The sequence below is a fragment of the Lissotriton vulgaris genome, chromosome 1_1, assembly GCF_964263255.1.
Source record: "Lissotriton vulgaris chromosome 1_1, aLisVul1.2, whole genome shotgun sequence".
Classification (NCBI taxonomy): domain Eukaryota; kingdom Metazoa; phylum Chordata; class Amphibia; order Caudata; family Salamandridae; genus Lissotriton; species Lissotriton vulgaris.
Window position 1 is genome coordinate 1,960,496,449 of NC_141685.1, and position 24,184 is coordinate 1,960,520,632.

The window sequence follows — 24,184 nt, forward strand, 5'->3', positions numbered from 1 at the left end:
TAAAGACCATGCACTTTTACCCAGTTACATTTCTCCAAGCTTGACCTGCCTTAATTTAATGAACAGTGAGTTACTGAATGTATCCAGTGATTACTGGGTGCTTTAAGTAGTACCTAACTCGGTATTTGTACCTCTGCAAAAACAGGAGTTTGTGCAGGGGGATGGAAAACACCGAACCTCTTATAATCAAGCCAGAGTACTCGTCAACATGTTTCAACCTCCATGTTCCTGATAAGGCCTTTAGACAGCAAACGCGGCAAGGAAATTCAGCATATATTATTTTACAGGTATTGCAATTACTACCAATATGATTTTCAGCTCTGCACTTACATCTTTTCTACATGTTCCATGGTTTTGCCAGCGGGTATCACGTTGGGATACGCATTTACTGGATGCAGGTATTTGAGGAAATCTTTAATCTGCACGAAAATAGGCAGGAAAAGATGAGCATGGTTTGAGGCCTTCCAAATAGTCACAATTCACAAATACAAAATATATAAATTCCAATATAATTTACAGAATGCGCTTTTCTCATAACAAAAATAATAGATCCTTAAGCTAGGTAAGTAATCAATTATTTATTTAAAACAGAACATTTAGCACATACACAGTGAGAACCTGAGAGGTCTAGTGCAATGCAATTACATTTTTTGTGTACAGCAAAGAGCAGCCAACACTTAGCGACTAAAGTACTAGGTATCGACCTAGGTTCACCAAAGGCCAGCATCTGGATTGTGGGTCTTAGTGAGGATAAATATGTTGGAAAATAGCTTTCTTTCTCTTTACGAATGTAGCCATGTGAGCAGAGCACTGGTGAAATCAAAGTATGTATGTTGTGTCTAACACTATCTTAAAACAACCTCTAATAGCTGTCAGAAGCACGTGAACTGAAAGGGCCCGATTCACAAAGGGCCCGATTCACAAAGGGCCCGATTCTCAAAGGGCCCGATTCACAAAGGGCCCGATTCACAAAGGGCCCTCGCACTCGTGGCGCAGACTCCGTAATGAGAATTCTTATTGTGGAGAGTCTGCCCCGAGTGTGGATACTCCCCAGGAGTGCGAGGCCTACGTCACGAGTGCGAGGCCTCCGCCACCAGTGCGAGGCATCCCCCACGAGTGCGAGGCCTCAGCCACCAGTGCGAGACCTCCCCCACCAGTGCGAGACCTCCCCCACCAGTGCGATTCCTCCCCCACCAGTGCCAGGCGTCTGCCAAAAGTGCTAGGTCCCCCCCACGAATGCGAGGCCTCCCTCACGAGTGAGAGTCCTCCGTGAATCTGGCCCAAAGTGTCTCACGGTCTCTTCTCCTGGTCTGAGAATACTGACACCAATCACCAAGTTTCAGAAACAATTAAATGTCCTCTGAGAACTTCTGCTCTCCTGTCCCACAGGAAAACCGTGAACTCAATCACCAAATACTTTATCATTCATTGTTCAAAGCACCCTTTACTGTTGAGCTGTTCTACTACCTTCCCATCAAAAATGTAACCCTTTTTGTCACTGGAAATGTTTCAATATAAAGAACCCTCCCACCAATGAGGTCCAGATGCACTATATAAATATTACAATATCTGCAGTGAGGGTTGGAGCATCTGGTGCCAAATGGAGATCGCTAGCCATCTGACCAAATCTGTTCATTGACTTTGTTAAGACAGCAGGACAGTGCTTCAGTGTGATATTGCATTAAAAAATCTGTTCATTGACATTATCAAGAGAGCATGACAGGGCGTGGTCTTTCAAACAAAAACAAGAAAAGCGGGCTGATCCATAGCATCAAGAGTCTCAAGCCACCGACAACATTTTATAATGCTTCTAGCCTCATCAATGACATTATCAATGGACAATCACCCAGCTGCCCACTAAGGGCACACAGGATGACGAACCACTGACAACATCGGAATAAACAACATCCAAATCCGAAATAGTGACTTAAACACACTGCCTAATCGTTCACCTTCAGTGAAGAAAGCACTATCCCTTATTTTGGGCCAACATACGATAACCTCCGACAGTGGTCTCCCTAAAAACAGGAAATTTCTGCATGTAAACTTCATCTCCCACTCATCTTGTGTAAAAAATCCCCGGTTGCCACACCGAAACCAGTCCTAGGATGCCTGTTTCCAGTCCAGGGAGGACCTGGTTGGCAGTTCGGGCTGGACTGTTCCCATGAGGCACCGGGTCAAGACTGATTTGCATATGGCCAGGTCTAAACTGGGGTGGCATGGTGAGCAAAAGAATGAAGGATTTAAACCAGATCTCTTCACTAGAGGTGAATGTTTTTATTTGTCTGCATTCCGTCCATCAATTGTGTGTCTTTTACACTGAGACAAGACAAATGTCTTGTCTCTGTAGTCCACTTTCAATATATACTCAAGCGATTGCACAACTCCCTTCAAGTTCAATGTTTCTGACTACCATCAGTTCTGTTCCCTGGAAAAGTGTCAAGGCAATACTGTGGAACAAGGAAGAGGCAATTACTCCATACATGTAAAAAAAAAAAAAAGTTATTATATGGGTCAAAAAAGTCGTTACAATTCGTAAAATAACTTTTGAGACACTTTCAGAATCGGAAATAGGAGGGGAAGTCAAAGGGACAGCCTAATCCTATTTACAAGTTGCAATGGCATGTATCAATTGTATGCGACTGCAATTGTGTTTGCTGTAGTAACTGAACTGCAGAGGAAAGTTCCCGATGTGTTTCCAAACGGGATTTTCTTTTTTTAAATCACACCTGTCCCTTTAATGTACACAAGATGCTATAAAAAACATGCTTGTGAATGCAAATGCAGGGGCAGTGGTCTGCGGCCCCGTACAGGTCTCCATCCGTGTATTCGCATCCAATCACAGGAGGCCATAAATGTCAGTTTACCTAATTAATATTCACTAGCCAATTCATTTTCGGAATCTATGCAAATGGACAATTGTATTCTGAGCCGTCAGTAAATAGATAAATAACACCACCATTCACAAACCAGTCGGTGTGCAAATTGCACATCCTCTTCCAAAAATGGGTTTTCTTTCATCATGCCCCCAGTTCTTTGATGGGTAGCAAAGGCTTTGTAGGCTGGACACTGCAGACATTGAGAACATTCTTTTGTATCCACTATTTTCGAGATCAGTAAAGCTGTCTTCTCAGACTGCTCATCATCTAGTTGGTGTCAAGACCTCATTTGTGGCAGCCAATTGGCAAGTAGGGGCTTATGGGCCACAACCGTGGTTGTCAGGGTAATTTCCCATCCCCCCTAGTGACCCTGGGTCCGTTCTACTATGGCTCTGCAACTGAGCTAAGTACACCCCTTGCTCACTAGGCTCCCAGGGCAGTAAGGCTGAGCACTCAGGCTTCTCAGAGAAGAAGTGGGGTCGGGGTGAAGGGGGACAAGGACTCAGAAGTCAACAGTAAAACAACAGATACAATTAGTCACTCTCCAGCTCAGTGCTTATCTTTATAACAAGAAGAATACGGTCACATCACAGCAAAGTTGAAAACTGTACACACATTAGAGGCGTTTGATGATCCTATGCAAGGCATCTCCCTAAGAGTCCCGCCACCTTCAATGTCCTAATCCTGTTTCCTATTGTGAGCCTGAAACCTATGGTAATGCGCAAATACAAAAATAAACAGGTCACAGCCAACTAGAAGCACATGTGCAAGTTCAGGAAGTGACGAACAAGTTACTTACCTTCGGTAACGATATATCTGTAAGAAACATTAGTTAGTGTTAGATTCCTTACCTTAGAATATCCCCAGGCGTCAGTCTGGATCCGGAAACTTTTGCGTAGCAGTACCCCTGCGCGTCGGTAGGCGTCGTCTGCAGGCGTCCCCTGCGGCTCCGCGTCCGTCGTCGGCGTCGTGCGCCGTGATGACGTCGCTGGAGTATATAGACGCCGCCTCCGCGCGCTGACGTCAGTTCTTTGCACATAGCATTTCCGCGCCAGAAGACGCAGAGCCATGAGAGAACCAACACTGGTGCCATGTAAAACTAGGGCCCTGAAAGGGATGTCCTTAACCCTAGGTATCAGTTCGCAGAACGGGGAGGATGGGTGGGTTCGGTAAGGAATCTAACACTAACTAATGTTTCTTACAGATATATCGTTACCGAAGGTAAGTAACTTGTTCATCTGAAAGAAACACGTTAGTGTTAGATTCTTTACCTTAGAATACATACCCCAGCAATACCAACCCCGGTGGTGGGTCTGCGAACCAATACAATACTACACCAGAAAGTCCTGGAGGACAGAACGGCCAAAGAAGCCATCCCTCCGGACTTGACTGTCCAGGCAGTAGTGCCTCGCAAAGGTGTGCAGCGAGGCCCACGTAGCCGCTTGGCAAATGTCCTGCAAGGGGACTCCCCGGCCCAGGGCAGTAGTAGCCGCCGTGGCCAGAGTGGAATGGGCCCTCAGCCCAACAGGAGGCTCCTTCCGAGCCAAAGAGTAGCACGCTTTGATGCAGAGAACGACCCACCGAGAGATGGTTCGTTTACAGACCGCCCGTCCCTTCTTCGCACCCACGTAGCCAACAAACAGCTGGTCATCCACCCGGAACTGGCGTGTGCGATCCATGTAAAATGAGAGCGCACGTTTTGGGTCCAGACGATGGAGCCGCTCTTCATCCTTTGAAGGATGCGGAGGCGGGAAGAAGGAAGGGAGGGTGATGGACTGCCCGATGTGAAAGGCCGAAACAACCTTGGGCAGGAAAGAAGGTCTAGTCCTCAGAACCACCTTGTCAGGATGAATGGACAGGAAAGGGGGTTGGACAGAAAGAGCCTGGAGCTCACTCACTCTCCTGGCAGAGGTGATGGCAACCAGGAAAGCCGTCTTTAAAGTCAGGAGACGGAGAGGACAAGAATGAAGGGGCTCAAAGGGAGCACACATCAGAAAGGTCAGAACCAGGTTCAAATCCCACTGGGGCATCACAAACGGAACAGGTGGAAACATGTGAGTGATGCCCTTCAAGAATCGAGTTACAATCGGGGATTTGAACAAAGAAGGCTGATCAGGAAGCCTCAAAAAGGCTGAAAGGGCAGAAAGGTAGCCCTTGATAGTGCCCAGAGCAGAGCCCTGCTGGGCAAGAGAAAGAAGAAACAGAAGAACCTCCGAAAGAGGGGCAGAAAGAGGATCCACAGCCTTTGCTGTGCACCATGCCACAAATCTGTTCCACCGACAGGCGTATACCGACTTTGTGGAGGGACGCCTGGCTGCCAGAATTACATCACAGACTTCAGGAGGCAAGTCAAATGGCCTCAACTGCCGCCGCTCAATCTCCAAGCATGGAGGTGGAGACTGGACAGGTTCGGGTGGAGGACCGTCCCCTGCTGCTGCAACAGAAGGTCCTCCTGAAGGGGCAGGCGGATCGGGGGACCGACTGACATGCTGAGTAGCTCGGGATACCAGTACCTTCGAGCCCAGTCCGGAGCCACAAGGATAACTTGGGCCCGGTCGCGCCTGATCTTCTTCAGCACTCTGGGCAGAAGTGGTATAGGCGGAAAGGCGTATAACAGACCGCAACTCCACTCGCGCCGAAAGGCGTCGCCGTGCGAGTGCCGTCTTGGAAACTCCAACGCGCAGAACTGATGACATTGCGCGTTCTCTTCTGTGGCGAATAGATCTAACCAAGGCTCTCCCCATTGCAGAAAGATGCCTTGCGCCACGTCCGAGTTCAGACGCCATTCGTGATCCATCGAGCACCGACGGCTGAGTTCGTCCGCCCTGGCGTTCAGGGAACCTGCCAGGTGTTGAACCGTCAGAGTCATGCCCTGACGTTCCAGCCATTGCCAGAGGCGCAGAGCCTCCTGGCAAAGGGTCCACGACCCCACTCCGCCCTGTTTGTTGCAGTACCACATGGCGGTGGTGTTGTCGGTGAACACCTGCACTACACTCCCGTTGACAAAGGGGAGGAATGCCTTCAGTGCCAGACGAATCGCCCGCAGCTCCAACAGGTTGATATGGAGCCGGGACTCCGCCGGAGACCAGATGCCTCTGATCTCTGCCTCTCCCAAGTGGCCACCCCAGCCCTGGAGGGACGCGTCCGTCACGACAACGTGCTCCGGTTGGGGAAGGGAGAGGGATCTGCCTCTGACCCAATCGCGGTCCGTGAGCCACCACTGCAGTTGTCTTGCAGCGCCCTCCGAGATCAAGACGTGGTCGGACAAGTTGCCCTGATGCTGGGCCCACTGAAACTTCAGGTCCCACTGCAGAGCCCGCATCCGCCACCGGGCGTGATGCACCAGAAGGATGCAGGAAGCCATCAGTCCCAGCAGCCGCAGCGTCAACCTGACCGAAACCCGGGATAGCGGCTGAAAGATGGGAATCAAAGCCTGAATATCCCGAACCCGCCGTTCCGGAGGATAAACCCGAAACTGCGCCGAGTCCAGAACCGCTCCGATGAAAAGGAGCTTTTGAGAGGGACACAGGTGTGATTTCGGCACATTGATGGAGAACCCCAGGTCGTGCAAGAGGTCTGCCGTCATCTGAAGGTGGTGGACGACTGTCTGGGGCGAGCCCGCCTTCAACAACCAGTCGTCTAGGTAGGGGAAGACTGAAACCCCCAACCTGCGCAGATGGGCTGCGACCACCGCCATCACCTTTGTGAACACCCGTGGCGCTGGTAAGGCCGAAGGGAAGCACGATAAACTGAAAGTGCTCCTGGCCTACCGTGAACCGCAGGTAACGCTGGTGGGCCGGCAGGACGGGGATGTGAAAATAGGCATCCTGCAAGTCCAACGCTACCATCCAGTCTTGTGGGTCTAGAGCAGCCAAGACCTGAGCTAACGTCAACATCTTGAACTTCTCCTTCCAGAGGAAGCCATTGACGTTCCGCAGGTCCAAGATAGGGCGCAGGCCCCCTTTGCCCTTCTTGGGAATCAGAAAGTAGTGGGAGTAACAACCACACCCTACTTCTGGCCCAGGAACGCGCTCAATGGCCCCCTTGGCCAAGAGGGCCGTAACTTCCTCCTGCAGAAGTGTCAAGTGGTCCCCCGACACACGGTGGTTCTGCGGTGGCATGGCTGGAGGAGTGGTCTCGAAGGGGAGGGAGTAGCCCCTTCGGACGATTTGCAGCACCCACCTGTCCGAAGTGATCGTGCGCCAGTGAACGTGGTGATGGCGAACCCTGCCACCCACTGGCGTCACATGGGGCCGAAAGCACGGACTAGGAGGATTTTGAGGCAGATGCTGCGGGGGGAGGTGTGGTCTGACCCCGCCGTTGTCCCCGACCGCCACCACGGCGGTTTCCACGGCCGCCACCGCGTTGAAAGGATTGTTGCGGCGCGTGGCTGGCAGCACGTGTGGGGGCGCCCCTTCCTTGGCCACGAAAGGGACGAAACGAACCCGTTTGCTGACGCTGGGTCGAGAGACCCAAGGACTTGGCCGTGACCCTGGAGTCCTTGAAGCGTTCCAGCGCGTGGTCCGCCTTGTCACCGAACAGGTGACAGCCATCGAACGGCATGTCCATCAATGTATTCTGGACATCAGCCGAAAAGTTGGCGGATCTCAGCCAGGCGTGGCGACGAATCGCCACCGTCGTTGACATAGCTCTGCCCAGCGAGTCGGTCGTATCAAGACCACACCGTATCGAATATTTCGCTGCATCTCGGCCCTCAGCCACAGCCTGACCGAGTTTTGCCCGCACCTCCATGGGGCCGCTCCCGCCTAGCCTTGTTGGTGAGGGCCCGGCAGTCGACGCAGGAGTCCACGTCGTGGTCGGGGCCTAGACACCGGAGACAGAGGCGGTGATGGTCTGTGACCGACATCGTGCGCTCACAGTCATCACAGTGCTTGAACCCAGGCATCCTATCAGGCACAAAGAGTGAAATAACTATCGAAAACTTGGTCAAAAGACCGGAGTACTGCTCTTCAGATCTGCGTCCACTGGCGCGGAAAAAAGAAGAACTGACGTCAGCGCGCGGAGGCGGCGTCTATATACTCCAGCGACGTCATCACGGCGCACGACGCCGACGACGGACGCGGAGCCGCAGGGGACGCCTGCAGACGACGCCTACCGACGCGCAGGGGTACTGCTACGCAAAAGTTTCCGGATCCAGACTGACGCCTGGGGATATTCTAAGGTAAGGAATCTAACACTAACGTGTTTCTTTCAGATCATCATGTTAGACAACCCGTAGATTAGTCATTTGATATCGAGCAAAAAGAGTTCACACTAGCTACATGACTTCACTAAGGTCTGGCTTATCCTTACTCGTAAATATGCACTTGTTCCATCTTTCAAATTCAAAAATTGCTGTTTGCTTTATGCAGTTCACCATAGGAACTGTGTAGGGAGACGGGGGACCTCTCATTTCTTGGTCGGTGCTGGTTGTGCTCCCTTTATCAGTCGGCTTCTTCTGAGTGCTCAAGGAACACGGGTGGGTTTGTTCTCCTGCAGAGCCCGATACTCTCCTTCCCTCTCTGTGTAAGCAGGCAGGTAGGCTTCTAGGTGCTATGAAGAGTGCCAGGTTCTCCAGCAATTTGCAAAGACTTCCGGAGACGTAACCTCCAATTGTCACCAGTGGCAGTTGGTGACAATTTTAAGTGGTAGGGCGAGCAAACTGGCTCTAAGAGACACCCTCAATGCCTTCAGGCTCAGTGCCAAAGCTCTCAATCGTGGCTTGTAATAAACAGTGTTTATAACGAGCCACTACTGAGATCTCTGGAGTTTAGGCTTAAGGCAGTGTGAGTTTCTCACAGTACCTATCAGTCGGTCAAAGAGGTCCCACTAAATTGCTGTCATGCATTACATTAACATTTTAAAGTTACATTTTAAAATACTAATGTAATATATGTTAGCGATTTAGTTACTGTCTATATGGTTTAAATATGTGAAATAAAAATAAAATATTTTCTTACCTGCACGTCCTTCAGTCCTGGTGTTCTTCTCCAGTCATCCGGGGGCCTAGAGCCAACTCCCTTAACCAATCCAGAGGCTGCTCTCATGCTGTTAACCAGCATGCAAGAATTGCCAGGATTGGTTGAAGCTGGCTGGCTTAGTGCTCTTTCAGGCACTGGGTGCCTGTGAATTCTCACCACCCGGCTGTCTAAGACAGCTTGGATTGGAGAGGTTAAAAGTGCACTGGCCGCGGAAAGACAGCTGGACAAAGTGACATGCGCACTTTAATCTGCTGTCACCGACGGCATGTCAAAGATGGCACCCGAATAGATGTGAAACTTCAAGGGAGAGGGAGCTCGCACAGCGTGTTTGTTCTGAATAATAGTGCAAAGTGGAGAGTTGTAGGGTGCAACTAGAGTAGAACGCTGTCTGGCCAGGCAGCGTGAAGTGAACAATGAATCAAGGGTCCCCCTACTGGGAGGGGAACGCTCTAGTGCACAACCAAAATGGACCGTAGTCTAATTCCATCAATAATTTCATCAGCAGGTTTCATCAATAAGATTGTATGTAAGATATCACATTTTATTATTTCAAGCTTAGTATTTTCTTGTGCTCATATACATGTTCATCTTTGTATATCAAGTCAAGATTGTGGTATGGCACACTTCATATATCCATATTTATAATCCTCAAAAAAAGATCCCGATGCATTTCGGGCCTGGGCCCTTTGTCAAGGGAGAACTCTACAATGAAAAACTGAATGGAGCCAGAATCAGTGATTAAGTTACAAAAACAAGATGACATAAATTTACAATTTGAAAATACCCTATATCAACTGAGATTATAGAATAGAGTGTGGCCAGAATGAGCAGAGTGCCGTGATCTACAAAAAGAAGAATCGAAATTGAAAGTGCTACCAAGAAGAAACCGTATACCAAAGATATATCACAGTCACAAGCCTGTGAAACATCCCGATGAGCCCAAAGATCAAACTACTCGTGTACACAGGTTCGTATCCGGATAGTTCAAAAACGTAAACCCGTCGTGTTAAATAGTGAAAAAGCAAGAGGGAACTCCCCCGTGAGTTACTTACTCGGTAGATTGAAGAGTGTCTCGCGGAAGACCAGCGGGACGGCGGTGCATTTAGTCAACATGCGCGTCTGAGTAAAGTAGCTAAGATAGTAAACAGAGAAGAGAGTGCGTGGCGCGTGGGTAGTGAAAGTAAAAGAAGGACCATGCAAAGATGAGTGAAACAGAGAAAAACGGTCGCCATGATGGACTGGTGTAAGTTCATGAAATAACAGGGGGACAACAGTATGGACAAAAACAAATGGAAAAGTACAGTTAGTAGACAGAAACGGTGTGATTACAGATAACATAAAAATTCAATGCGATCATTCAGCCCGTTGGGAACCATGGTAGCAAGAAATCGGATCCAGAAGTTTTCACGCTTCAATAGGTTGGTCTTATTGTTCGGGCTGGATTGAACTTGTTCCAAAACTTGGAATTTAAGTTGAGACACTGTATGTCTGAATTCAGTAAAGTGAGAAGCCACACTAGATTTCTGGTTATTGGTCCGAATGTTACTTTTGTGCTCTAGAATCCTAGTGCGGATTTTTCTCTCGGTGTGACCTACATAACATTTGCCACATGGACATTTGAGAAGGTAAATGACGTTGTTGGAATTACAGGTGGCATTTACTTTGAGTCTGATGGAGTGTCCTTTCATAGGATGGCATATAGTGTTTCCAGTGACACCCGAATAGATGTGTCTGTACGGAGCTCAGCCACCGATATTACTAGTGGTGTTGGTCCTGGCAACCTTCAAGGCCCCTTAAAGCACCAGTGTGATGGGCAAGGCTCCTGCACAGTGTCGGGAAGGGAGGTGGCGGCTTTGGCACCTGAATGGCCCATCTCGCATTAAAGTTTGGCAACGGGGGAGAAGGGAAGGCGCGGCTACAGACAACATGGCGGCAACAGTGCTGCATTGAGCCGATAGGCAGCGGCAGGCCGCACTGTATTCTCCGTATTCAGTGCCTGTTCCTCACTCTACCCAAAGCTAGCCCCACCCTAAACTGGCGCGAGGAGGAGCCAGCAGTGCTTCAGAGAGACGGGTACTGTCTCCCATCTCCAGGCAATGACGCATCCGGTGGCGACGGAGGGATGGGCCTTCTCCAGTGCGGAGCCAGTGGATTTGGCGGGAGGAGTGGCAGGCCATATTCAGGGACTACGGGGTTTATGTGAGGTGGTGTAAATGGGGTAGGTGCAGCTATACTGCCACGTATGTGCTAATAACATGAGTCACCCCCCTTGCTGGTTATGTTATATTATGTTACCCAGTGTTTTGTAGAGCGCTCAGCTACTCAAACAGAGTGTCCCGGCGCTATTCAAGACCCAGCACAGCAAAGAGCTGGTCTACACATGGCCTAATAGCCTGCAGAAAGAGTCCTCCAGGTCACAACAACTACCATGCGAGCTGCACTGGGCACTATCGGGGGGCCTTGGAGACCCAACTGTACCCGATTTACCCCTCTAAGAAGCGCCCTGAGAATGGAGAAGCCATGCAAGATGAAATGTACTCCCCGAGTCAATTTGCGGTGCCCTCCGAGCAGGGCCTGGGGGGTGGGGGGGTGGGGGGGGTACCCACTGACCTCAGTCTCTGCTGCTGTGTCGCATGAGCCCTACATACAAGGACTATATCAGACAGTATCACAGGAATCAGCGCTGCCCTGGAACCATGTTGCGGTCTATGCTCTGCCGACTTGCTGGAGGCCTCTCTTGTGGTGGTCACTAGCGGGACTGGTCCTAGCTGTGGGCTCTTTTATAAAGTTTGCTCATTGGCCCAATTACCCTTCATACGGATACAAAGTGCTCTATGGAAGTATAACCCCCATCAGCTAATGCGCATTGGGTGGAGCGCCCCTAACTTGCACGCAATGTTTCGGACTCCTACGTCCCCGTTGCGTGCTCTACCTGATACAGCGGAACCTGCAGAGGCAAGGGCTACCCTGCATAATGTGCATGAACACTCACCATAAGCAAGAGAACATGCACTATGTAGAACCTAGAAGTGCTCCTGCATGGTCTTGGGGTGCTAGTCAAAGCCATCATGCCCTCGGGCTGCAATCACAGAAAATACTCTACTATTAAAGATATGCTCACTAAGCTGCCCGCAACGAAATCCGACCAGTCTGTGGATGCTTGGACTTCAGCATCCGTCCATGTTGCAACTCCCTCGACGGGTTCTCATGGCAGTGATGCTCCTATCACGCGGGCATTATTGGTGAGCCTTCTCAGCTCTGAGAAGACATTGCATCCCTTAAGTAGAATATAGCTTCAGATGTCAAAGACATCTGAAGGAACATCGGCAAATTAGATCAGAGGGTTGACTCCTTGGAATGGGCCAGCGACACCCACAAAAGGGAACTTGAAGAACACTGCTGTGAACTTCTTCCTCTACAGGACAAGACTTTGATCTTAACTACCAACTGGAAGATCTCAAAAAATAGGTCGTGGCACTTCAACATCCGTATCAAAGGTGCCCCGCTGCAGGCAGACTCAGGGAAGTTAGAAGATTATGTTTGCGCCTGTTCCAGCAGTTGGGCCTGGCACTTGCTGGCCAAGACATTATATTAGACCACAGAGCTTGCTGACAGGCTTGATCTCCACGACAGCCACAGGGCATACTTACCTGTCTCCACTAGTACCGGCAGAAATACGTCATCATGCCCTCTATACAAGACAGGAACAACATTTACTTTGAGGACGCAAAGGTGTGGCTATACCAGGACCTCTCTCCTATCACCTTCCCACGCCCCAGCAACCTTTGCCCTCTCACAAGCCTCCTCCGAGATAAAGGAATCAGATCTAGGTGTCACCTTTGTATGGAACAACAAGAGCGGAAGTGTCCATACCCTGGAGGGGGCATGGTCGCTGTTGGAGATGGACAAGCTTCAGGAGAAGATTCCACACAGTCCCAGCAGAGGCATCCCATCTCCCCATCCACAGGACACGTCATCTCCTCCGCTTGGCAAAAAACATTTCCGCAAACCCTCTGCACTAGAGAGCCATCTGTTGAGTCACTTGCAGGGGCAAGACAGCGCTTCTATGCGGGACAATGACTAATGGGGGGGGCAGTCGATCCACCGATGTCCGCCGCCCATGATCATCTACGCTACAGCATTAGCTACCATCCCTCTTTGGGCCTGTGTCCCAGAGAAACATCCCCCTTTTGTGTTCGTCTCCATCTTTAGCAGTGGAGCTCCCCTCTCACTCAAGTCTTAGGATGGACACAATCAACCGCTAATGAAACGGACCCTCTGATTTTGGATCATCACTGCATTCCTAGGCAGGCAACTCTACAGTTGTACTTTTCACTGTTATTCACTGTTCTTGTTTCGACAACTCACATTCGGACATGCGCTAGGCAGGCACTACAATGTAATCAGATCGCTAGAAGTTGGCAATATTGGACCCAGTTCAATGCCACATCATTAGCTACACTCACCCCTATAACACATGGTTAAAATCCCAAGCCTTAACCTTCGTGGTCTAAATGATCAAGTTAAACAATTAGGGCTCCTCTCCTTACTTCTAAATGTGATCTGTGCCTTATTCAAGTAACACAGCTCCTAAGGGCAGATTGGAAAAGTTTTTCCAGATGGTTTGACCGCCAGTCCTTAGCCCTGGGTTGGGAAAGAAAGTGGGAGTAGCAGTGCTGCTGGCCCCACATTTTCCAGGGAGGGTAACCCAGACACAAGCAGAGATACCAGGCGGACTCCTTCCTCTGCACATTGAAATGGAGGGCTACACATTTAAACTTGAAAACCTTTACGGCCCCAATGACCACCAAGAAGCCTTCCGTAGGGACACCAAAGGGCAGGTGCTAGACACTCCAGACACAGCTGTCCTTCTGGGGAAGATTTTGATTTGGTCCCTGATGCAGCAATGGGCAGGTTAGCCCAAAGAGCAGGACAGGTGGGGGCACTTTCCCTAGCGAGCTGACAATGGCTAGCAGATATGGGGCTAGTAGATGTTTGGGTGCGGCACAATCCACTCACAAAATGTTACACATTTTTTCAGCAGAACACCAGATGTATGCTAGAATAGATTCCTTCCTCACTTCCCCGTGCTAACAGGGCAGTGGATATCGGAATGGCAGCACTCTCAGACCATTCGCCCATAACATTACATGCCGAATCTTGCGCCTCAAGATCTCGCATGGCGCCTTAACCATAAACCTTTGTATAGGGCCACTGTCACTGAAATAACAGGAGCCATTCATGACTTCCTAGCCATTAATGATATTCCGAACACTCCTATTGCCCTGCAGTGAAATACATTAAAGGCAGTAAATCGAGGCTGCTTTATATCTAAAGCGTCTCGGATCTTCAGGGACCGGAGGGACATGCGGTCACAATTGGAGGATGGATAAAGAATTGGAAGAAGCACATAAGCAAACAGACTACCTTAAAGTGTGATGCTAATTACCAGCAGCTTGCAAACAGCTCAAGGACCTTGACATAAAGCTGTAATCATTCAATAGAGAGAGGTATAGCCCAACCGATTAAAATAGAGCAACATGACATCTGCATAAAGGGAGACTGAGTGTGTACCGTCTCCCAGGGGAATTTCCCAACGTTGGCCCTGGCTACGCAAAAGACGTGCCAGAGGTTTCATCGCTAAAGAAAAAAAGAGAGGAGATGAGGATCATCCTTGTATCACTATGGGATTTGAGATATGGCATCCATATGTTGGTCCGTGTGTACCAGCTTTGGAACCAAAGGGACCAGTCAATGTGCTCGAATTTTTGGCAGAATTTTGTAATTGGTGTTTAACAATGCAAGACGTCTGTAGGATTCCAGCTCGTGCATCTTTTCCCGGTTTAGGCATCAAGATAAGTACGTCTTTAGGCGTCAGGGCCGCCACAGTAAGAGCAGTGTCATATAATGTTTACAGACTGGGCGCTAGCAAGGGTGCATACACTTTGTAAAATTCTGATGGCAGCCCATCAGGACATGGGGTTTTGTTGGCGGTAAGTGCCTGAATCTCTTCCTGTACTTCAAAGATGGTGATAAGTACCATTAAGTTCCTCCCTATGTTCTGGTGCTGGCCAAGAAGTCACATTTCTCACCCAATGGCACCGTAGTTGTAGTTGTGTACAACAGTGTGTAATGGAATGTACAGTAACTGTCCCTCGCTCGAATGTATAGACAGGATAGGATGTGTAACCACTTCCTGTTGCATCAGCCATGCCAAGAATGATCTAGATCGGTCCGCATCTGCATGTGTTCGCTTAGTGTGTTCAGCATAATTAAGACAGCACAGACTCTCCAACAATGCAATATGTTCACACCCAGGCTGGTGCAATTTCTTCTGGGCGGTATTTGAGGACCTTGCTAATTCCTAAAGTCCTAATAGGTGACTCTCCAAATGAGAAATGTCTTTAGTGAGAGGACAGAGAATGTTTAGTGCAATACCCATACAATGCCCTCAAATAGACACTTTGAATGAGTCACATTCTATCAAGGGAGAGGGGGTGGAACCAATCTTAATATCATGTTCACAGTGATAATATTATTGATTGAAGCACGAAACAGGGGTCCTCGAATACAGATGCCTGTAGCCTCCAAGTGGGTATAGTCAGCAGGATGTGTTTCCAGCAGAACCGCAACTGGAGGGGGTTATGGTCATAGGGTGTGCGGTCAAGACATTCTGCACGTGTAATATGGGGGTAATGCCATGGGTACAAACAAACCTATCAATGTGGACATTGAGTCCATCTGAATGCGAGTAAAAGGAATATACTCCGGTGTTAACGTTTCGGTGGCGCCACACATCCAGTAACTCCCAGTGTTTTGACCATGTGGTAAGAGTATGCGCATCAGAGGTAGCCACTGTGCCGGGTTAGAGCGGAAAGGAGCAGTCCAGGTCCACATCAAGGACGCTGTTAAAATCCCCACTTAGTACTCAGAGTATGTCACTCCATCCAGCCAAAGTCGTAGATAGAGCATGAAGGAACAGGGCTTGTTCCACATTGGGTGCATATATCACTCCAAGTAGCAACCGTCTACCATCTAAGCACCCCTCCACCGATACGCAACCTCCTTCTGTGTCCATGATCGCATGTGTGGCAACAAAAGGGACCCGCCTGAATCCATACCAATACCCCTCGTGCATAAGTGAAATAATCAGAGAACACCTGGCCCTTCCATCTCTTCTGCAGTCTGGATATTTGCACTTTGGACTTCTTTCTTTCAGGTGCCCCCGACAAACTTGTAATTTTGTGTGGGGAAGTCTAACCTTGGAAGAGGACTTCTGAGTCATCTTAAAATAAAATGCATCTGGGTTTGATTGATCAAAATCAGTAAAGTAAGAAAACTTTTTTAAAAGAGTTCTATAGGTGCCTTCAACAGGTGCAGGACAATGTTCCCACTGTGTGTAATTTACCACATTTCTAAACGTGTTTGCTTTATGCAGAAAGTGCCTTCCATAGTGCTGGTAACAGAACAAATCGCTCTAATTAGCAGAATCTAGATACAAATCTTCAGCATCAAAGGCAGCATAATATTCCGAATCAGAAAATAGAGCCTCTACGGCGTGGACGTCCCAATCATCAGAGCGAATATTTTGTTTAACCACATCCCCATAGAGACATGAAGTACATTAGGGACATTAATAACCTCTGTAAGGACCATGAATCTGGAATTTTACAGCATGCCATACTATCCCATTTAAAAGGGGCCAAGCAGTTATGTTCACAAATGTCTGGTCCCTCTTCATGATGTGTGATGAGGAGTGTGGAGCCAAAATTCCATTAATTAGTCTAATTGTAGTTCTTTCTTGAATGTAGTGTCCGTTCACAAAACGAAAAAAATACACCACAAATCCAAAGGACATGAATAAGAAAATTGAAAAAAGCACCAGCCAAATGTAAGTCCAAGGGGGAATCAAAAAATGTTTTTTAAACTAAGTAGCAAAAATCGAAATATTTGAAGGGGACTTTGATGTGGTAGAGCCAGTGTCAAATGAAAAACGTGATTGATTAGCCACACAGGTCTCTAAATCAGGCATAGACAAGTCAGTGGGGTAAGTATATTCTGTATCATTAGGAGGATTACCAGCAGGTACATTCAATAAAGTATTCGCAATTGTATTTATCTCGATGGCAAGACCGGGGCCAAAAAAGAGTTTTGCATCATTGCTGGACATGAGACCGCAGGTGTCATACTAAGAAGAATCGGCCACCCTATGTAGTTTGACATTGTCAATGGAGATGTACCTGTTCCCCTTTGCCCAGGAAGAGGAGGTAAAATGACTGTGTTTGTACCCTGCACGCCAAGCACAGGATCTGGAGCTCGATAGGAGGGGCCGAATTCCTTCTAGTTTTCGACCTTCTCTCGGACCAGTTCTCCAACTTGGGGTAGCCAGCTGACTACCGGAATCTGCAACGCAGCCTCAGATGTGGAGGGCAAATGTTCCTTTGCAAGACTGTCTCTCGTCTTTTATAGGTTCTGTAAAACATTAGAATGTTCATCGACGTCAAAGGATGCGGCAGACGCCGCCATGTCTAGACCCTCAAGGTCCAGAACAAACATTTTGATGCCAAAGAGCATTTCGTATGGGGTCCGCCCACCCAGAAACCTTGTAGGGAGATTATTTAGTGCAAGCTGTACGCTATTGAGGTGGGTTAGCCAGTTTCGGCCTGTTCCTAATACCTTAGCTGTCAAGGATTGCTTTAAGTCATGGTTCATCCGCTCCACAACACTATTGCCCTGAGGCCGATATGGAGACGAAAATTTGACCTGGACCCCTAAAGAACTCATGGCATCCTTGTATGCCTTAGAGGCAAACGCTGGACCCTGGTCCGAATGGAAGGTACCACACGCACACATTGCCACAAAGACACGCAAATCCCTTACGACAGTTCTGGAATCAGCACTGCGTTGCGGCCACACCCAGACAAAGCGCGTGCAAGAATCAACTGCAACTAAGATGTACTTATACGAAGTATCAGATGAGAAAGGACCACAGTGATTTAGATAAACACACGCAAGTGGTTTATTAGATATGTACAACTGTGTTTGGGGCGGGCGTGCAGCCGTAGAAGGTTTAATCTGCTGACAAATGTCACATTGAAGGACATAATCATGCGTCTGTCTGTACAAACCCCGCCACCAGTAACGTTGTTGTAGAAGAGATACAGTAGCTGACACGCCGGCATGCGATGAGGCCATCCCAGCGTGGGCTGCTGTAATTAAAGACTGCCTGCGGTCCGCCTTGGGGATTAACCTGTCACCAACATCGTTAATTCTCACATAAGGAATTTTATCAGGACTTAAATGATAAGAGTATTTAGAAGTAAAACTTCTAGGGTAATTGCCTCCATTCTCTGTTGCGGCAATAGCTGCCAAGATGTCCTCATCAATCTTACTTTTGGAACGTGTAACTGCTGCTACTGAGTATGTTGCAACAGCTGTCTTAGCGGCTTCATCTGCAAGACAATTGCCAACAGCGTGAACTCTGACACGCTGGTGACACAGAGAATGAATTACAAAGGCGAGTGGCAGCCGTTCTTTAAGCTCGGTCACTCGAAACCAGATCATTTTATGTTTTATTGTGCGACCTTTGGAGTCGCGATAATCATTTTGATTCCAAAAGGGTAGATTGTCATTGTATGATTGAGCACAGCAGTAACGGCCCGATTCATCAAGCCGAAAACGGCTCGCAAAGGGCCAGATTCTGAGAATCTGGCCCTTTGCGAGCGCTATTTTTGCATTTGGGATTCATCATCCCAAATGCAAAAATCGCATTTATAGAAATCGCATATTTGCAAATAATTGCATTTAAGGACTCTCAATTAGAGATTCCTTAAATGCAATTCAAGAAGCATTTAAAAATTGCGAAATCCCTATTTTGGGCCGCTATTTACAGCGAGGTCAAACCTCGTGGTAAATAGCGAAAACTAAAATGCATTTAAATGCATTTTTCTAAGTTGCATGTTACACACACTTACGATAAGAGTAGTCACACTGGGATCGGCGTACTCCAATGCAAGCATCAGAGAACGAAGCTCTGCCAATTGGGCGGTACAGTCCCCTAATGTCTGTGTATGCACGACATCGGACTTGAATTCACCATCCACCATAGTACTAACCAGAATTGCGCAGGCGGAAGAATATGCGTTATTTAAACCTATAGCCTCTTGAGCGCTGCAGTCAGTGTAAATGATACAATGGAAATACTTAAGTGGTCGCATGGTCAGAGTAGCAGGATGAACAGACTCATACTGCAAGAACTCCGGAGTCTGCAGATAGGAATCAAAAATGAACGTGACATCCGGAGACGTCAAGGACGTAGCCCATTGTATGCATCGCTGTATCCACCGCGGGTGAAAGCTTTCGAATTTGGTACACTGGCTTTCTTCACTGCCTCCAAGGCAGGATACGGAGTAACAACCAAAATGCGTTTTCCCTGCGACAGTGCACGCTCCTAAAGAATAACCATTTGCACTGCTGTCAAAACTTTTTCCACAGTGGAATACCGCAACTCAGCTGAAGTGTACAAGTGTGACTTGTAAGCGATAGGGTCTGTGTCACCCTCATTAAAAGTGAGGTACGTGAAACCAACAGCCCCCGGTACGATTCTAATTACCAGGATGGTGTGGTTATCACAAATCAACAAGAATTTAGATTCTAGAAGATCCGCCTGCAAAGATTGCAAGATGGCTAAATGTTCAGGCAGTCAGCACGATTTGGAGAAAGTAGGTTGTATCAAAGCGTAAAGAGGCTCAATACGCTGGGCATATTCGGGAATATAGGTACGCCCGTAATTCAAAAAGCCCAGTAAAGATTGTAGTTTTTTCAGTGTCGTAGAAGCGAGCAAAAGTGCGCATTCCTCCAGGAAGTGAGGAGCAAAACCTCGACCTTCATTGTTGAGCTCGTAGCCCAGGAACAACACTGTATACTCTGCAATGTGACTTTTCGCAAAGTTACATTTATAGCTACAATCTGCAAAACTGCATATTATGCGGTCAACAACGCACAGATGCGGCCATAATTCTTCGTCTGTGAGATAGATGTCATCCATGCGTGTATCAAGAGGGAGAGAGAGGACCAGGTAGCTAGTCCAGATCCCCGGTTTATATGTAGATTAATCAAAAAGAGACTAGCTATGGGATGGGGTGGTATGATGTTTACATTGTAAAGATCATGGTGACTCAGGTAAGTTTTGTTGGTCAGGGGTGGCACCCATTGGGTGTCTTTAGAAAGCCCTCACCCACCAACCTAGTTGGTGGCATGCTTCATCATCGGGCCCACCCAGTGACACCTAGCGTGTCCCGGGTGTGCTACGACGCCTGAATACAGCGGAGCAGGTATGTCACTGTGTGTGCGGTGAGGGATGTTAAGAAGGTGAGTTTAAAACGGCTTGGCGGGGGTCCCTGTACCCGGTGGGTAAAAGACTTTATTAACAGGGCCTCCGTCAGCGGTTAAAAATAAGGCTGTGGGACGCAAGAGGCGAGTTACGACCTCTCACGTCCTTTAGAATGTCAACATGTTTCAGCCAGTGCCTTATTGATATGCTGGCTTTCTTCAGGACAATAAAAATGGGTGTGGGTGTGATTAAAACTAGTGGGTGTGTAGTGTGGACTATGTGTCTACACGCCCTAAAGTGTATCTAACTGTGAGAGGGGGGATTCCCTTCTCAAGATCACGCTAGTTTTAAGTGGTGTCCTCTTCAAGGTACTTTGAAGTGGCAAAGGTTAGACCAGGATTACTGGTCGATACCGGCTGTAGACCTAGTGTGCCTCCTTCTTGGAACCGGGTACAGGGACCCCCGCCAAGCCGTTTTAAACTCACCTTCTTAACATCCCTCACCGCACACACAGTGACATACCTGCTCCGCTGTATTCAGGCGTCGTAGCACACCCGGGACACGCTAGGTGTCACTGGGTGGGCCCGATGATGAAGCATGCCACCAACTAGGTTGGTGGGTGAGGGCTTTCTAAAGACACCCAATGGGTGCCACCCCTGACCAACAAAACTTACCTGAGTCACCATGATCTTTACAATGTAAACATCATACCACCCCATCCCATAGCTAGTCTCTTTTTGATTAATCTACATAGATGTCATCCACACACGAACATGCATCTGCGTCAAGTCCCTCTAAAAGAGAGACTATGCGGGCGGCAAAGACGCCTGGACTGTTTTTATAGCCCATAGCCAAACGACGAAATTGGCGTAGCTTGCCACCACTGGTAAAAGCTGTTCATTGACTACTAATAGGGGACAGATTGTGGGCAAAGAAGCCATTGGATATTTAAAGTTTGGTTTTGAACCTTTTGCGCACAAGACTATACACAAGAGCAGAACTGTGAGTATTCTGTACAGCACACGTACGACAATGGGAGTTCAGGTGGTGGTAATCCAACACCAAACGGTACGAGCCATCCGGCTTGGTCACAGTAATAAGAGGGTTATTCATTGGAGACACACATGCTTCAATTACACCTGGATATTCCAATTGCTCAAGGATTTCCGCTACGGGAGCTTTCGCTTCACGCTTCACGTCACATGGGTTATTGAGGTTGAGCCTATGGCAAAGACCGTGAGGGAATCTCAAGTCTGGGGGAAAATTTGTCCCAGTCACAGTGAGTACGGTACAACGCTTGCGCAAGCGCCTTAGCCCAATCTTCTGCAAAATGCATGGCCTCCTCCCTCGGCACTGTGTGCGCGAAACTAGGGAGGATTACCTCCTCCCCTTGCGGAGCTGCCAAAACAAACGGTGGAGGTCAGTCGACGTCCGCCATCAAAACGTCATAGGTAGTAGTAAGATTTTCCCAAAATACCCCTTTTATTGTACGCTGTATGTCCACTTCAATTAAAAAGTCAATTTCAAAAAGCTTATCAGGGGGAGCCACTCTAGAGTCTCGACTACAACAAAGGTGTCAATCGCTCTCACTTTCAGTAGTTGACACAGCGCCCCTCGCACTATGGTCATCTCCGCTGTCCAACAGCGTCAGTGCCCATGTCAGATACCAAAGCTGCATTCCCACTATCTGTGGCATATTTCGCTGTTAAAGCTGCAACTTTCTTCTTTTGAAACTGAGGCCTTTGACGCAGTGAGTCGTCCTGCTTGCCTTTTCCGTCAGCCTTGCGAGGCTGCTCACGGCTCTGTTGGGCACCATGTCCACTGCCGCTTCCTCCTCTACCGGTGGGTGAGATCGATGTTTTCTACAAAGGGCGAGGAGAACGTTGTTCAGGAACTGAAATCTATCAGGTGACTTAATCGTAGTGCGGTCGCGCAACTCATATGTACGCTCAGTAGAGGCAGGTGTAGGTGAAGCAGGACGGGACTCCTGTTTCTGTTGCTGTTTCCCCTGTTTCTTATTCTTACTCCAATTTTGTTTCGGAACTTTCTGGCGATCAACTTTATCAGAAGACGCCGACTGAGTTTGCTGTTGTGCTTGTTTTTTAGCAAAAGGCTTAACCCCCAAACTATTACGGCAAATGGTCTTCTGAGCTTCCGTAATAATTTTTGGTAACTGACGGGGTTTCTCGGCTTTGGGAACATCGCGCAAAGCATTAGACACCTGGAAACTTACTGCATCTCACTTAACATTAGCAAGGACGAGATCGCAAACCATGTCAAACACTCCCACGAGTCGCATCCCCAACTCTACAGCCGCCTCCGGTCCATGTTCATTCTGAACGCGTTTAATGACGGAGGGCAGGACAGTCATTGACGGGGTGCCGAAGCACCTAGTATAGCCTGCAGCAAAAATCACACCTCAAGTGGTACAGTCATTTACGTCCGGCACCAAGTCTTTCTGCAAACTTATAGTAAGGATCCTGTGTTTCATCACAGGACTGGTATTAGGAAATACTGCCGCCAGTTGGTCAACTTTCTCGGCAAGCCAGAAAGGCATCTCATCCTTATCCTGGGGACGCTTGCCCATAACCGCATTAACCATAACGGGACTAAGCTTCAGCCCATTCGGTCCAAAAGGATGCGCCGAACCACCAGGGCCCCACCCGGGAAGTTGCGGGAAATATAATGAACCAGACCCCTTATTTCTGACACAGCAGAGGCATAAAGGGGCCTTAATTCAGCAGCTGTACAATGCCCCGCATTAGGGTGCGGGGTATAACCAGTTAAACAGGCCAAGAAGCGCCTGCAATTGACAACGGTCCCATTCTAACCGCTCTGATAAGTGTGGAGGAGGGCGCCATTAAACCAAACTTTATGCTGCCAAGCAAAAATTGGAACTTCCTGTGTCCTATATGGAGCGTAGTCTGCAGGCACGGCAGTCGGAGAGTAAGTATAAAACACATTAGTATTAGCATCAACCGCAGGAAATGTGACCCATGAGTAAAACAGCTCAAACGGATAATCTGCGTCAGCAGATACAACAAAAACCACTGCTATGCCTTCCAAGGAGACATTGAAATCCTGCAAATGATTGCGCACCACCAAGCGACTGTGCAATGGGATATCAACGGCAGCCATATCGACACAGAGAAAGATAAGTACAATGCAATATAATGAAGCACAACTGGGTAGTAATTCAATAGAAAACCATTTTAAAATATCAAGCTTGAAAAGACCTATGTAACTATAGGTAGGTTCATCCATCGCCACTGTCAACCGGAAACAATAGTGAGGAGGTTGTGGACTTATATAAGCACTACTCGAGAGTCTCACAATAAGACCACTGCGTTAGGTGCGCCATGTTGCAAGGATCCTGCTCCTACACAGAACTGTGCACAGAGACCCACTACATCAGAGAATTGTGGTGTACCAGAAACTCACCTCAGAACCTAGAAAACCGCAACCAGCTAGCTACAGTGTCACATTAGCTCTTCGTCCTATATCAAAGTTACCAATTATTAGACAACCTAGAACATGCGACTTAGGACCAACTCAGGAATGGTGGAAAGTGATAACAATCTTTCATTATACTCTCATACCAGTCCACAACAGGAGTAAATAATAGACACGGGTAAGGTTTAAATATTTATTTTAACGACGTGCTCTCAGGTGCAGTATCTTTGCCAACATAAGCAGACATATGATCAGAAATAATATGGTCAGCATTGTTACAATTCCATAAAACACATGGGGAGAAATCATATTGTAATAATGATGAAAACAGGTCGTATAGTGCCTAGTTATAACACCCTCTCTATCTAGGAACTATGTTTTATAAACTAAAGAAGGTCTCTTAGGTTTGTATGGGGGACCCCATTACCTCTCAGCTCAGCAAGAGTAAATCACATCAGGATCAGCAAAAGCTCTCTGCATCCCTAGAAACTAAAAATCTTCCAAGTGTGTGAAATAATGGCTGCAGTGTAATAATAAAG

General features: G+C 48.1%; 1 protein-coding gene across 3 annotated transcripts in view; it reads right to left on the reverse strand.

The window, feature by feature from the left end:
- Window positions 1-24,184, reverse strand: part of DCLRE1C (DNA cross-link repair 1C) — a 343,172-nt gene that overhangs the window by 64,513 nt on the left and 254,475 nt on the right. For all 3 annotated transcript variants that reach the window (XM_086919715.1, XM_086919712.1, XM_086919710.1), the window contains one exon: window positions 331-419. In XM_086919715.1, coding sequence (XP_086775841.1) covers window positions 331-419 — 89 coding nt within the window. The remainder of the gene's footprint in view (window positions 1-330; window positions 420-24,184) is intronic.